The sequence below is a fragment of the Geotrypetes seraphini genome, chromosome 10 (assembly GCF_902459505.1).
Source record: "Geotrypetes seraphini chromosome 10, aGeoSer1.1, whole genome shotgun sequence".
Lineage (NCBI taxonomy): Eukaryota > Metazoa > Chordata > Amphibia > Gymnophiona > Dermophiidae > Geotrypetes > Geotrypetes seraphini.
The window spans coordinates 101945492-101960597 of NC_047093.1; the positions used below are offsets into that span (position 1 = coordinate 101945492).

The 15106-nt window shown below is 45.4% G+C and overlaps 1 protein-coding gene across 3 annotated transcripts in view; it reads left to right on the plus strand.

Annotated features, from left to right (window-relative positions):
- The window catches only part of NOXA1 (NADPH oxidase activator 1), a 199688-nt gene that overhangs the window by 49566 nt on the left and 135016 nt on the right, over positions 1-15106 (plus strand). For all 3 annotated transcript variants that reach the window (XM_033961770.1, XM_033961772.1, XM_033961773.1), the window contains exon 5: positions 6431-6538. In XM_033961770.1, coding sequence (XP_033817661.1) covers positions 6431-6538 — 108 coding nt within the window. The remainder of the gene's footprint in view (positions 1-6430; positions 6539-15106) is intronic.

The window sequence follows — 15106 nt, forward strand, 5'->3', positions numbered from 1 at the left end:
AGGTTGAGCAAATCTCTGAATCATACCCAAATTTGGGCACGGATATTTGGGTGTCTGTTATAGAAACCGGGAGTTTGTGAAACACACCTATGTTCTGCATGTGTATATGCTCCCTTTGCATTAAGAGAGAGACAGAGTTGGACTTGGGAGAGGGAGAGGGAGGAAGAGACAGAGAGGGACAGTTGGACCTGGGAGAAGAGAGGGAGAGATGGTTGAATTTGGGGGGTGGGGAGTGGAGAGAGAGGGAGAGAGTTGGACCTGGGGGGGAGAGAGAGAGAGTTAGAACTGGGGGAAGATTGGGAGGGATAGAGAGGCAGTAGGGAGAGTTTGACTTGGTGGGAAAGACAGAGTGGTTGACCTTGGAGAAACAGTGAGAGAGAAAGAGTTGGATGGAGGAGGAGGGATCGAAAGATAGAGAGATGTGCCTGGGGGAGAGAGGTGGAGAGAAAGAAAAAGCGATTTGGATTGGGGGGATAGTCTTTCTTCCTCCAAGTTGGAACTGGGTAAAGAGAGGGAAGGAGAGAGAAAGATAGAGAGTTGGACTTTGGGGGAAGGGAGGGGAAGAGAGATTGAGAGGATTGGACCTTGAGAGAGAGAGGGAAGGGAGAGAGAGAGAGAATTAAACCTTGGGGAGAAAGGGAGGGATGGGGATATAGAGTTGTACCTTTAGAGAGAGAAGGAGGGTTAGGGGAGTTGGACCTGGGTGAGAGAAGGAGAGAAAATTGGACCTGGGTGAGAGAGGGAAAGAAAGAAAGAAAATAGGACCTGGGAGAGATAGATGGACCTGAGGAGGGAGAAACAATTGGACCTGAGAAGAGAGGAAGAGAGAGTTTGACCTTGGAGGGAGGGAGAGTTAGACTAAGGGGAGAGAAGGAGGGAGTGTGAGAGATATTGAGAAAGAGTTGGACCTGGGTGAGAGAGGGACAGACAGAGAGAGAGAAAGAGTTGGACCTGGGTGAGAGAGGGACAAAGAGAGAGTTGGACCTGGGAGAAGAAGTGAAGAGAGAGAGAAAAAGCTTGACCTGAGGGAGAGAGAGAAAGAGTTGGACCTGGAGGGACAGATGGAGAGAAACAAAGGTAGGCCTGGGGGTAGAGAGATAGTTGGACCTACGAAGAGAGTGAAGAGACTGAGAGAGAAAGTTGGACCTGAGGGAATAGGAGAGAGTTGAATCAAGGGGGATGAGGGAAGGAGGTACAGAGAGTGAGTTGGACTTGGAGGGAGTGAGAGTTGGACTAGGGGAGAGGGTGGGAGAGAAAGAGATTTGTGCTTGGGGGAGCGAGGGAGAGCTGGACTTGGGGGAGAGATGAAGTGAGAGAGTTGAACCTGGGGGGAGAGAGGGAAAGTGCAACCTGGGGTAAGAGATGGAGAGAGAAAGAGAGGTGGGACCTAGGGAAGAGAGGGAGAGTGGGACCTGGGGTAAGAGATGGAGAGAGAAAGAGAGGTGGTACCTGGGGGGGAAAGGAAGAAGAGAGAGAGTAGGAGAGTTTGACCTGGTGGAAGAGAGAAAGAGAGAGTTGGACCTGGTGGGTGAGAGGGAAGGGTTAGAGAGAAATAGTGTTGGACCTGAGGGGGGAGAGAGAGAGAAAGTTGGAACTGGATAAAGAGAGGGAGGGAGAGATAAAGATAAAGAGTTGGACCTGGGGGGGAGGGAGAAAGGCAGGAGAAGTGAGAGTGAGATAATTGGACCTGGAGGGGGAGGGGTGAGAGAGAGTTAGACTTTGGGGATAGAGAAGGAGGAGGATAGAGAGAGTTGGACCATGAGGATAAAGAGGGAGGAGATAGAGAGAATTGGACCTTGGGGAGAGGGGGGAGAGAGATAGAGTAGAACTGGAGGGAGGGAGAGAGTAGAATCTGGGAGACATGGGGAGGGAGAAAGTTGGCCTGGGGTAAAGAAGGAGGGGAGGTGGAGAATTGGACCTAGGGGAGAGAGGGAGGGATAGACAGTGAGAGATTTGAACCTGGGAGAAGAGAGGGAAAGAGTTTGACCTGGGGAGAGATGGAAGTAGACAGAGAGGAAGAAAGTTGGACCTGGTGATGAGAGAGAGGGAAAAACAATTTGGACCTGAGAGAGTGAGGGAGAGAATTGGACCTTGCAGAAAGTGGGAGGGAGAGAGTTGGACCAGTGAGGGGAGGAGGAGGGTGGGAGGGTTAGCGAAAGAGTTTGACATGAAGTGAAATAGGGAGGAGGAGAGAAAGTTTGATCTGAGGGGAGAGAGTTGAACCTGGGGAAAGAGGGAGACAGACAGAGAAAAAGAGAGTTAGACATGTGGAAGAGAGGGAGAGAGAAAGAGTTGGACCTGGGAGAGAGAAGGAGAGATAGATGGGTCAAGAGGGGAAAGTTGGACTTAGAGGAACAGAAGGACAAAAGGAGAAAGATAGAGGGAAAGGGAGTTGGAACTGGGGTTGCTAGGGATGGAGAGAGATTTGGACCTAGGAAGAGAGGTAGAGAGTTGAACTTGATGGAGATAAGGAGTGAGAGGGAATGAGAGAATTGGACCTGGGGTGAGAGTTGGACCGGGAGGGAGAGGAAGAGAGTTTGACCTTGAGGGAAAGAGGGAGGGAGAGAGTCGGAACTAGGAATGCAGAGGAGTTGGACCTTGGGAGAGGGAGAGAGTTGGACGTTAGAAGGAGGGAAAGAGAGTGAAATAGTTGGTCCTGGGGAAAAGAGGGAGAGATAGATAGAAAGAAAGTTGGTCCTTGGGGAGAGAGTGAGAGAAATAGAGAGAATTGGACCTGGGGGGGAGGGGGGAGGGATGGAAAGAGAGTAGAGTAGATAGGGAGGGTGAGAGAGATGGATATAATGGAGAGAGGGGGAGAGAGATTTGGACTTGTGGGAAGAGAGGGAGGGAGTTGAACTTGAGGGAGATAAGGAGTGAGAGAGAATGAGAGAAATGGACCTGGGGTGAGAGAGGGAGTAAGAGAGTTGAACCTGGGGGAGAGAAGAAGGGTTCTGTCTTAGGACCTCTTCTTTTTTTCTCTCTAAACCTCTTCTCTCAGTGTCCTGATCTCCTCCCATGGCTTCCAGTATCACCTGCATGCTGATATCTCCCAGATCTACTTCTCTACACTCAAAATTTCACCTAAAGTCAAAGAAAAATTATCATCCTGTTTGGCTGAAATTACTGCCTTGTTATCTTGTCATCTGAAACTAAACATGTCCAAGACTGAACTGTTCCTCTTTCCTCCTAAACACTTTGTTCCTCTCCCTTAGTTCTCCATCTCCATAATTAATACTGTCGTTATTCCAGTCTTCTCTGCTCGCAACCTTGGAGTTGTCTTCAATTCTGACCTCTCATTTTCTACACACATCCAACAAACAGCTAAGGCCTGTTGCTTCTATCTCTACAAAATCACCAAAATTCGCCCCTTCCTCTCTGAGCACACTACCTGGATCCTTGTCCACACTCCCTGTAACTTCACGCTTAGATTATTGCAATCTACTTTTAACTGGTCTCCTGCTGTGCTGTCTCTCCCCCTACAATCTGTGCAAAACTCTGCTGCACGACTCATCTATCAATCTAACTACACTCGTGTTTATTTGTTTATTTATTTAATTTGTTTTCTATCCTTGCTCCCAAAAGAGCTTAGAATGGGTTATAGGTTGACTTCTTTGAAGGTGTGGATAAAGGTGAGCCAGTTGATGTAGTGTATTTAGATTTTCAGAAAGCTTTTGATAAAGTTCCTCATGAGAGGCTCCTGAGAAAATTAAAGAGTCATGGGATAGGTGGCAAGGTTCAGTTGAGTATTAGGAATTGGTTATCGGATAGAAAACAGAAGGTAGGGTTAAATGGTCATTTTTCTTAAAGGAGGAGAGTAAACAGTGGAGTGCTGAAGGGGTCTGTACTGGGACCGGTGCTATTTAACTTATTTATAAATGATCTGGAAATTGGAACGAGTGAGGTGATTAAATTTGCAGCTGACACTAAACTGTTCAAAGTTGTTAAAACGCATGTGGATTGTGAAAAATTGCAGGCAGACCTTAGGAAAGTGGAAAGACTGGGCGTCCAATTGGCAGATGAAATTTAATGAGGACAAATGCAAAGTGATACACATTGGGAAGAATAATCCAAATCACAGTTACCGGATGCTAGGGTCCACATTGGGGGTTAGCACCCAAGAAAAGAATCTGGGTGTCATCGTAGACAATACAATGAAACGTTCCGCCCAATGTGCAGCAGCGGCCAAAAAAGCAAACAGGATGCTAAGAATTATTAAAAAAGGGGATGGTTAACAAGACTAAGAATGTTATAATGCCCCTGTATCGCTCCATTGTGCAATCTTATCTGGAGTATTGCGTTCACTTCTGGTCTCCTTATCTCAAGAAAGATGTAGTGGTGCTAGAAAAGCTTCAAAGAGCGACCAAGATGATAAAGGGGATGAACGCCTCTCGTATGAGGAAAGACTGAAAAGATTAAGGCTTTTCAGCTTGGAAAAGAGATAGCTGAGGGGAGATATGATTAATTGGGAAAAGATAAATCGGTGTTAGATTTGTTGGGCACTGTTTGATGGTGATTTATTAAAGAAATACTTTCCTGGCCCTAGGTGCTGCTCTAGATGTTATGTTAAACAGTTTTATGTGTTAACTCCCTGTTTTTAATGCTGGTTTTCTGATCACAGGGGCTTCCCTGTGACAGTTTTCAGACAAAGAAATTTTAATTTCTTAGATGCTGAGACATGGAGATATTTGCTCACTGTAGGTATGAAGAGCCCAGAATTGTCACAAGAATTTAGAGGTTTGCAATCAAAGGGGAGCATGTGCTGGTAATACTTAAGGTGACCATACGTCCCTTTTTGAACGGGACCATCCCGTTTTTGGATCCCCTGTCCCATTGTCCCCACACACAGCTTCGGGACACTGAAATGTCCCGTTTTCAGGGACAGCGTCCCGAAGCTGTGCGTAGGGACAATGGGACAGGCGATCACTTCCTGTCCCTCCCTGCCGCGTGCAAAAAAAAAAAAAAAAAGTCTCTTTTTCTGGCCTCTTCCAGCGCTGAAGGGAGGGAGAGAAGTGCAGAGACTGAAATTTGGAGCTGGGGATCTCCGGTTTATCTGCAAATGAGAGCAACAATGAAAGCAGGAAACGAGCCATTTTCTATCTGGCACAACGAAGAGGCGGATCTTCTCACTGAGGGCTGAGTGACACACGGTCTTCAATTCCTTTCAGTGCTGATTGGTCAGAACAGTTCCTGGGGCAGAGAGAGTCATAGAAGGGTCTGCCCTCTAGCTCAGCTCCTTCTGCTACTCATAGTTAGGGCGGGAGGAGGAGCCAGGGCTGGACATGGAGTTGGGAAGATGGACGCCCAATTTAACCCCCATCCCCGGTCCGCCGCCGCCACTGCCCTCCTTCTTACCTCCCTCCTTCTGCTGGTAATCGCCCAGACGTCGGGAAGAAGGCTTCTGAGCGGCGATTGCCAGCAGCAGCAGCAGGGAGGTAAGAAGGAGAGCAGCGGCAGCAGCGGACCGAGAGGGGGGTTTAAATCGGGCGCTGGAGAGAGGCTTTTATTTTTGCGTGGCAGGAAGGGAAGGAGGTAGGTAGGCAGGCAGGCTGGCTTCGGGGGTGGGGGTGGGACAAAGTCTGGAAGGCAGTGAAGGGGACATGGGAAGGAGCACTGGGGGCACTAAGGACATAGGAAAGAGGCACTGGGCGCACTAAGGATATAGGAAGGAGGCACTGGGGACACTAAGGACATGGGAAGGAGGCACTGGGGGCACTAAGGACATAGGAAAGAGGCACTGGGCGCACTAAGGATATAGGAAGGAGGCACTGGGGACACTAAGGACATAGGAAGGAGGCACTGAGGGCACTAAAGACATAGGAAGGGGCACTAAGGATATAGGAAGGAGGCACTGGGGGCACTAAGGACATAGGAAGGAAGGAAGGAGGGAGGGAATAGAAAGGGACAATTGTTGGGTCTGAGTGCAGAAAGAAATGAAAGAAAGGACACACATAGAAGGAAATGCAACCAAAGACTCATGAAATCACCATACAGAAAAGGTATGAAAAATTATTTTATTTTCAATTTAGTGATCAAAATGTGTCAGTTTTGAGAATTTATATCTGCTGTCTATATTTTGCACTATATTTGTCTATTTTTTATAGTTACTGAGGAGACATTGCATATTTTAAAGTCATCTGCCTTGACATCTTTGAAACCCTCCCAAATATAAATGATAATTAACATTCTCTCTGCGTATAGTGTGCTTTGTAGTTTTTTAAAATTTTATGGTTACCATTATGAATTAATAAGGTATTATGTGTACATGAAAAATGAATGGAAGAAATTGGGGGCGGGATTGGGGGCGGGGCTAGGGCAGGATTGGGGACGGGACTGACAATTAATAGATGTCCCCTTTTGATGAAAAAAATAAATGGTCACCTTAGTAATACTGGAATACAAAGTCATAGACTGTCTTTGGTTTCATTTATAGAATCATCATTTCCTGGAACCCCTGCAGGTGCCACAAGGGGAAATTTTCCGTCCTCGTAAACAGGAAGTTGAACAGTTGAATTCTAAGGATTTCTTTGGTAAACCAAAGGTAAGGGCCCTATTTACAAATGGCAACATAAATGAACTATAAAGCAGTGTGCTGAGCTTATCAAACAGATCAGCAAACAAGGGTATTCTAGGAACTCTGGATGGGTTTCTAAAGTGAATTGCAGGTCATGACTAGCAGAGGAACTGCCTTCCCTTACTTATACCAAAATACTTAAAAACAGGCAATTTTATGTGACACCCTTCCCCTGAAGAATGCCTCTGCTACAAAGCAGGAGGTACAGACAGTGGTGTACCAAGGGGGGGTGGGGCGGTCCACACTGGGTGCACGCTCCGCCCCATGTGCACAGCCAGCCGGGTCCGGCACCTCCCATGCTGCTCTAAATGGCACCTCAGCGCGGCTGCCGTACTTATTCCGGAGCAGAGTCGGCAGCCGCACTGAAGTGCAGGAAGGTCCCACGATGCCTTTGTCTATCGCCTTTGCTCCGGAAGAGGTAAGTGACATCGGAGGAAGTGGGACCTTGCCGCAACTCCCTGCATCTGCTGGCTCACTTGACTCCGACATCACTTACCTCTTCCGGAGCAGAGGCAGCAGAAGCAGTTATAGGGACCTTGCTGTTTTGGATGGAGAGAGAAAGGAGCATAGCAGGGTGGTGGAAGGAGAAAAAGGGGGTCAGGGTGGTATGGAAGGGTGAGAAAAGGTCAGGGTGGTATGGAAAGGTGGTGAAGGGTGAGAAAGGGGTCAGGGTGGTTTGGAAAGGTGGTGAAGGGTGAGAGGGGGCAGGTGCTGATGGATTTGGTGTGCATGGAAAGGGGAGAGAGACATAAGGGGGAAGGATACTGCATGGAATTGGGTTGGAGGGAAAGAAAGGGGCAGATGCTGATGGTAGTGGGGGAAGGGAGAGGAGAGAGTGAAATGCCAGACCATGGGGGTGTAGGAGAGGGAAGAAGAGGAGAGGAGAGAGATGCCAGACCATTGGAGGAAGGAAGGGAAGAAGATGGATGCCAGACCAATGGGAGTGAAGGGAAAGATGGAAGGGGGAGGCATAAAGTTTCTGGAAGGGGAATAGAAGGAGCGAAGATGCCATATAGAAGGGGCAGAGAAAGGGTAGACAGTGGATGAAAAAAAGAGAGTGACAAGAAGATGAGGAAAGCAGAAACCAGAGAAAACAAGGTAGAAAAAAAATTATATTTATTTATTTTTTTGCTTTAGGGGAGATGCATCACTGTTTCTATGGTGTTGCATTGTATGCAGAGTCCAGCTTCTTGATGCTTCAGTTTAATCTTTGTCGACGTAGTTCTATTTTATCTCCCCATTTACAAAACTGTAGAGTGTTTTTTAGCATTGGCCGTGGTGGTAACAGTTTTGTAAAAAGGGGGGGGAGTTTAGTTTGTGATTACATATTCCATACTAGGCGAAGGTGTGTTCGAAAAGACATGGTTTTCTGTTAGGATTGACTGTGTAGGATTGATTTGTACTAGTCTGGCTTGTTTAGTTTTACAATGGGTGCATTGATGTACTGCTCACTGTAGTATTTAAGATGCTGCCTTTTCCTAGGTACACTCTTGTGTGATGTGTGGATTCTTGCTAAAAATCATGTTTTTCATACAGATGGGGGGGTGTGGTGTTAAAAAATGATGGGCCCTGAATGCAACATGCTAGGTACGCCACTGGGTACAGAATTCTTCTGGAGTCTATGGGTTTGTGTGGATAGAAGAACCATGTGGAAGGAGTTGGAGGCCTCTAGCAGAGTGGAAGCGGGCATTAGTATAAAAGGGAGTAGAAGCAGGGCTTTTGGTCATCCTGACCAGCACCCTGGTACTGAGGGAAACTTGTAAGAACATAAGTTCTAACAGCTTGTGGAAGGAAAGTCTGTCTAGATTTGCCAGAAAAGCAGTCAGCAGAGTGTTTCAGCTTGGTGGGAAGATAGTGTGGGTAAGACCCAGAGTTAGAATTACCAGATTTCATCTGTAAAAAAAAAAATAAAAGAGGACACGTGGCCTTGTCTCATTCTATCCCAGCCCCATCCTGTTCCACCCCAAACCCCCACCCGCACACAACTTTGTCTTTTCTTCCCCAAGTTCGGGGCCACATCTGGAAAGACTCTGAGCATGCACAGATGCAATGTGATGTCATAGAAACATAGAATATGACGGCAGAAAAGGGTCATCGGCCCAACAAGTCTGCCCACTCTAAGAACCCTCCCCCCTTAAGCAGTTCCTCGAAGTGAACCCACATGCTTATCCCATTTTTTCTTAAAATCGAGCACGTTGCTGGCCTCAATTACCTGAAGTGGAAGATTATTCCAACAATCAATCACCCTTTTGGTGAAGAAATACTTCCTAGTGTCACCATGAAATCTCCCACCCTTGATTTTTAACGGATGCCCTCTTGTTGCCATAGGTCCTGTAAGGAAAAAGATGTCTTCTTCCACCTCAATACGGCCAGTAACATATTTGAACATCTCTATCATGTCTCCCCTCTCTCTGCGTTCCTTGAGAGAGTATAGCTGCAACTTACCTAGACGTTCTTCATATGGGAGATCCTTGAGGCCTGAGACCATCCTAGTGGCCATTCGCTAAACTGACTCCATTCTCAGCACATCCTTTTGATAATGTGGCCTCAAAAACGGAACACAATATTCCAGATGAGGTCTCACCATAGACCTGTACAACGGCATTATAACTTCAGGCTTCCGGCTGACAAAACTTCTACGGATGCAACCCAGCGTTTGTCAAGCCTTGGATGATGCTTTCTCTATTTGATTATAATCATATAAAGAAACCGGTATGGAGTATTTTCAAATCGTTTCAATGAATTATGAGTATGCCTCAGCCCCACCACTCCACCGCTGTGCTAGCTCTTAACTGCGGCGAGATTTATGTGGCACTTCATCATTGGCCGCTCATAGTCATTTTAAATCTGCTAGTCTTGTTTTTTAATTCTTTTTTTGTATCTTTTTTATGTGTATCTATAAAACCATCTTAGCTGTAAGAATCAAATGTACTTAATTGTACTTAGCTTTAAGTAGCATAGCTAAATCCAGCCAACGCCGGGGAGTTTAACCCAAGGGTCTCCTGAGGTGCAGCGTGTCATCCGACTCATTCAGTGTCTAGAGTAGACACTGAATGAGTCGGATGACACGCTGCACCTCAGGAGACCCTTGGGTTAAACTCCCCGGTGTTGGCTGGATTTAGCTATGCTTGTTTCTTTATATGATTATAGTACATTTAGAGATTTGATCCCGGTAAACTAATATAAGAAGATATATTATCAGAGGTTCTCTATTTGATTGGCAGTCTTCATATCTTCGCTGATGATTACTCCTAGGTCCCGTTCTGCAACAGTTCTTGTTAAGGTCTCACCATTCAGGGTTTAAGTTCTGCGTGGATTTCCGCTGCCAAGGTGCATAACCTTACACTTTTTAGCATTAAAACTCAGTTGCCAAGTTGCAGACCATTGTTCTAGTAAGTGTAGGTCCTGCATCATAGAGTCTGGCACAGTGCTATTGCCCACTATGTTGCACAGTTTAGCGTCATCGGCAAATAATGCAATTTTACCTCGAAGTCCCTGAGGCAGGTCCCGTACAAAGATGTTAAATAGGATTGGACCCAAGACTGAGCCCTGCGGCACTCCACTGATCACTTCCGATGTTTCTGAGGGAGTACCATTGACCACCACCCTCTGGAGTCTCCCACTGAGCCAGTCTCTAATCCATGCAGTCAATGTTTCTCCTAGTCCAAATGAATTCATCTTGTTCAATAACCTGCAGTGTGGGACACTATCAAAAGCTTTGCTGAAGTCCAAATACACGACATCCAGGGACTCTCCCATATCTATATTTTTTGTTACCCAGTCAAAGAAGCTGATTCGAATGGATTGGCAGGACCTTCCCTTTGTAAATCCATGCTGCTGGGGATCCCTCAGCCTCTCGTCGCTCAGGATCATATCTAATTTGTGCTTAATCAACGTTTCCATAAGTTTACACACTATTGATGTGAGACTTACCGGTCTGTAATTTGCAGTCTCCGACTTGCTTCCCTTTTTGTGGAGCAGAATGACGTTAGCTGTTTTCCAATCCAATGGGACTCTTCTTGTGCTTAGGAAAAGATTGAAGAGTGCAGCTAATGGCTCCGCCAGGACATCTCTCAATTCCCTAAGCACTTTGGGGTGCAGTTTATCCGGTCCCATGGCTTTGTTCACTTTGAGCTTTGATAGTTCTTGGTAGACGCCGCCGGTGGTAAATTCAAAGTTCAGGAATGGGTCTTCTGAGCTCTCCCTTGTCTGCAGCTATGGACCGGATCCCAGCACCTCACAGGTAAAGACTGAGCAGAAGTATTTATTGAGTAGTTCGGCTTTATCGGAGTCCGATTCTACATAGCTACCATCGGGTTTCCTTAGGCGCACAATCCCGTCTGTGTTCCTTTTTCTGTCACTAACATACCTGAAAAAGGTATGTTAGTGACAGAATATTCTTAACTAGATTTTCTTCCATATGGAGTTTGGCATCTCTGACTGCAGTTTTAACATTTCTGGATTTCACCAGATAGGCTTCTTTAGCTTCTAGTCATTGTGATTGTTTGTAGGCTATAAATGCTCTCTTCTTCTGTTTTACGAGTTCCGAGAACTCCACGGAGAACCATTGGGGCTTATTATTTCTCCGTCCTTTGCTCACTGTCTTAATATAGAGGTTGGTTGCTTCCTGTAGGGTAGATTTCAGAGCTGACCATAGTACCTCCACACTATCTGTTGTGTCCTGTTTTTGCAGTGCCTCATAGACAAAATCTCCCATGCTCTTGAAGTTAGTGCCCTTAAAGATAAGGACCTTTGGGGGACAGATCTGGTATATGGTGAAGTTGGGATGGATATTGGTACTCATTTTACATTGTTGTACACCATTGCATTTCTGTGTGTCTGTATTTCTTCTACAAAATAATAAAACATATTTGAAAAAAAAAAAAAAAAAGATAAGGACCTTTGTGGATGTGTTAGACTTATTGAAACCCTTCCTGAGCTGAAACCACACCATGTTATGGTCACTGGATGCCAACGCATCACCCACCAAAACCTCTGTGACGCTGTCTCCATTGGTGAGCACCAGGTCCAGTATCGCCTGATCCCTAGTAGGCTCCAATACCATCTGTTTGAGTTGTGCTCCCCTTATGGAGGTTAGTAGCCTTCTGCTGCCGCTGATTGACGCGGAAAGTTTGTTCCAGTCTACATCAGGCATATTGAAGTCTCCCAACAGTACAGTCTCTCCACGCAGAGTGATGGTCTCGATGTCTTCAATCAATTTTTTGTCTATGTCATCCTGTTGCTTGGACATCTGTATACCACACCAAGATGTTATTTTGCATCTGTGCACACTCAAAGACCCTCCAGTCATGGTCCTGAGTTCGGGGCCTTCAAAAACCCAGACAAACTGCTGGATTTTGGAAATCTCCCCCAGGCACCTGGACAGTCCTCTAAAAAGAGGACATTTCCCAGTTTTCCCGGACATCTGGTAACCCTACTTGGAGTGGTTCACGAAGGCAAAGTCCTAATTATTCTCTTGGTGAACCGTTCAACAAGAGAATAATTGGGACTTTGCCTTCCCGAGGATGTCATCAGGAGAGTACAGAACAAGGATTGTGGGAAAAATGTGAGTGTGAGAGACCTTGCTTACAGCAGAGCCTGTGTGCAGTGTTTCAGCTGGACAGGAAGATAGCGTGGTCCAGGGCTGAGGGAATGGAGCAGCTCACTGTGTGTATTAAGGAATTGTTTGAAGAGTTTGGAAAACACATTGGAGGAAATATGTGCATTGACTGTACTGTAAAATTTTACCATCTGGCTTATTCATCTGAGAAAAGAAGCTGTAAATAGTTGAGTTTGCATCTGCAATCAAGTTAAGTTTCAGTTATCAATTGCATCTTAGCCTCTCTTGGACTCTTTAAAAAATATATATATTTTTTCAAAAGTTTATTAAGAAAATGCAAACAAATACAAGCCAACTAAGATCTACATAGCATCATATTTTCACTCCCAATAAAAGCAATCCCTCCTACAAAATCCCAACTCCCCTCCCCACCCCACCCCTCCCCTACAGTCTTGCAGTTAATGCAAGCAAGAGCTCTAAACTTTGAAAAACAACATCACAATTTACCCTTGTTGGGCCTTCCATTCCACATAAACATCCCAGATCTTACTATAAGCAGGCAAGGCAGCATGTCTAATTGCAATCATTTATGACATTAACTGAAGATAGTCCAATTTAGCATAAAACAAAGAGAGTTCTGGACATTTGGGTTGCTTCCACTTTGAAGCCACCCCCAAGCAAGCAGCTGTAAAAATATATGTCACCAAATGCTGCTCAGCCCTTGTATATCCCAGTAGTGGAATATTCAGCAAGCAGCAGGCAGAAAGCAAAGGACAATGTCTCTGCAGCACTCGCACCACCACTTGCCCCACCTGATGCCAATAGCACTGGATAGCTGGGCATGTCCACCACATATGAAAGAAGTCCCCCCTTAAGAGCACATCTTCGCCAATAACTATCAGAAGTCATGCTTACACACTGGTGAAGTTTGACAGGTGTTAGGTACCAATGATAATACATTTTGTACCCATTTTCTATTGTTGTGTATGATACAGAAAGTTGAAAAAGCTGTTTATAACATTTCTGCCATGCCAGCGGGGAGATACCCCCTTGCCAGCCCCTGAATGAAGGGCCCGTTCCAGGATTGTCTCCACCAAACAGAGGTCCCAAAAAGCCCTTTTATGCAAGAAAGTACGCAGTTGAGTGTACACTTCCTAAACCATCCAATCAAGATGACCTTTATTTAGTGCAATCACTGTGGTGCTTTAGTTCCAAGGTGCACCATCTGGACACTTAGGGCTTACCCCATCTGTCTTCAGCCTTCTAGTATTAAGGAGGAGCTCAGAAATCTTAAGCAGGAATTGAATGCAATCAAAGCAACTTCCATCGCTCCACTGAACCATACCAATTTGCCACCACTGCCTCAGAGTAATGCAATCAAGGAATAAATGGATCACAGTAGGGTCAGGCATACTGTGATACAGAAACATACATCCTCACAATTGCACCTACAGAATTCATTTGCTCCCATTGATACGGAAAGGTGGACCATAGTACTGCAGCCTGCTCAGGTTGCACTGTAAGGTTCAAAATTTCTGATTTAGTAAAATTTATTTTAAAACCTGAAAGCTCGCCACACTCCTGCAAGATCTGTGACACCGCAACCAGGGACGCCTACGGCTCCTGCAGAGTCAAGAGAATATCATCTGCAAATAACAAAAATTTATGCTGCTGGTTGTGGATCACAATCCCCCATATATCCGAACATTGCCCCACTATACAGGCCACGGGCTCTATTGCGATAGCAAACAAGAGGGGGAAGAGAGCACACCCCTGTTGGGTACCCTGGGAAAGACCAAAGGGCTCCGTATAAGATCCGTTGATCCATACATTCACCAAAGGGGATAGGTAGAGCACCGAAATCCAAGCAAAAAATTGACCCCCCCCCCAACCCCCATTTTATATAGGAAGGTCCAGCTCACCCTATCAAATGCTTTTTCAGCATCCAGAGACAAAATAAGAGAGGGTGAGCCAGACCTCCTGGCCACCCAAATAAGATGAAAAGCCAATTTGATGTTATTGAATGTTTGCCTATTATATACATACAGGTTTGGTTTTTTTTCCATGAAAATTTTTATTGATTTTATAAAAAAACCAGTGTAACAGAGGCACAGAGCAGTACAAACACAAACAATGTTACATAAGAGAATAAATCAAATACATTCATACATCAGATGTTTGCAAGTATTTCAGTATACTGGTTTTTATAGATTAACTTTGCCACTACAGTCTGCAATCTTGCTGACAATATTTTAGTGAAAATCTTATCACTATTTAAAAGTGAAATCGGCCGGTAAGATTGGCATTCCAAGAGGGACTTACCTGGTTTCAAAATCAATATCACTGCTGCTAGCTTTCAAGAATAGGGAAGCGGCTGTCCATCTGCTAAGGAATTAAAGACCTTGGTTAGTAAAGAAACCAACAGGGAAGCAAAAGATTTATAGAACCCATTTGAAAATCCGTGGAGATCCGGCGACTTTCCCGCCGGCAAAGATGGAATGGCCTGCAACGTCTCATCTACCATGAGAGTCCCATGGCTTCTGCCTCAGACAGACTGGGCAGCTGAAGAGAATCCAGGTAGGTGTCTATAGCAGCCTCCGCATCCGCATCGTGTGCCTTATACAAAGATTTATAAAACTCCTGAAATATATCACTAATATTTCCAGTAGAAGTCTGAAGCTGATGCTGACCATCGTATATTTGCAAAATAGAGGTAAGGGTAACCTGTTTCTTCAATTTAGTAGCCAAGAGGCTACTAAAGAGGCTATTTCCCTTTGATTTCTGAATGAGTGCTATGCACATCCAGGAAGGGTGGGTGGGAGGGGGGTGTTAAGTACTTATTATATCATCTGATTGTAATGAGTGCTGTTTATTGTATGAATTGTTTGTTAACGTGTTGCACTTTATGTTGGCTTTTAAAAATGAATAAAGATTTATAAAAAAAATAAATAAAATACACGCAGGAGTGCACATGT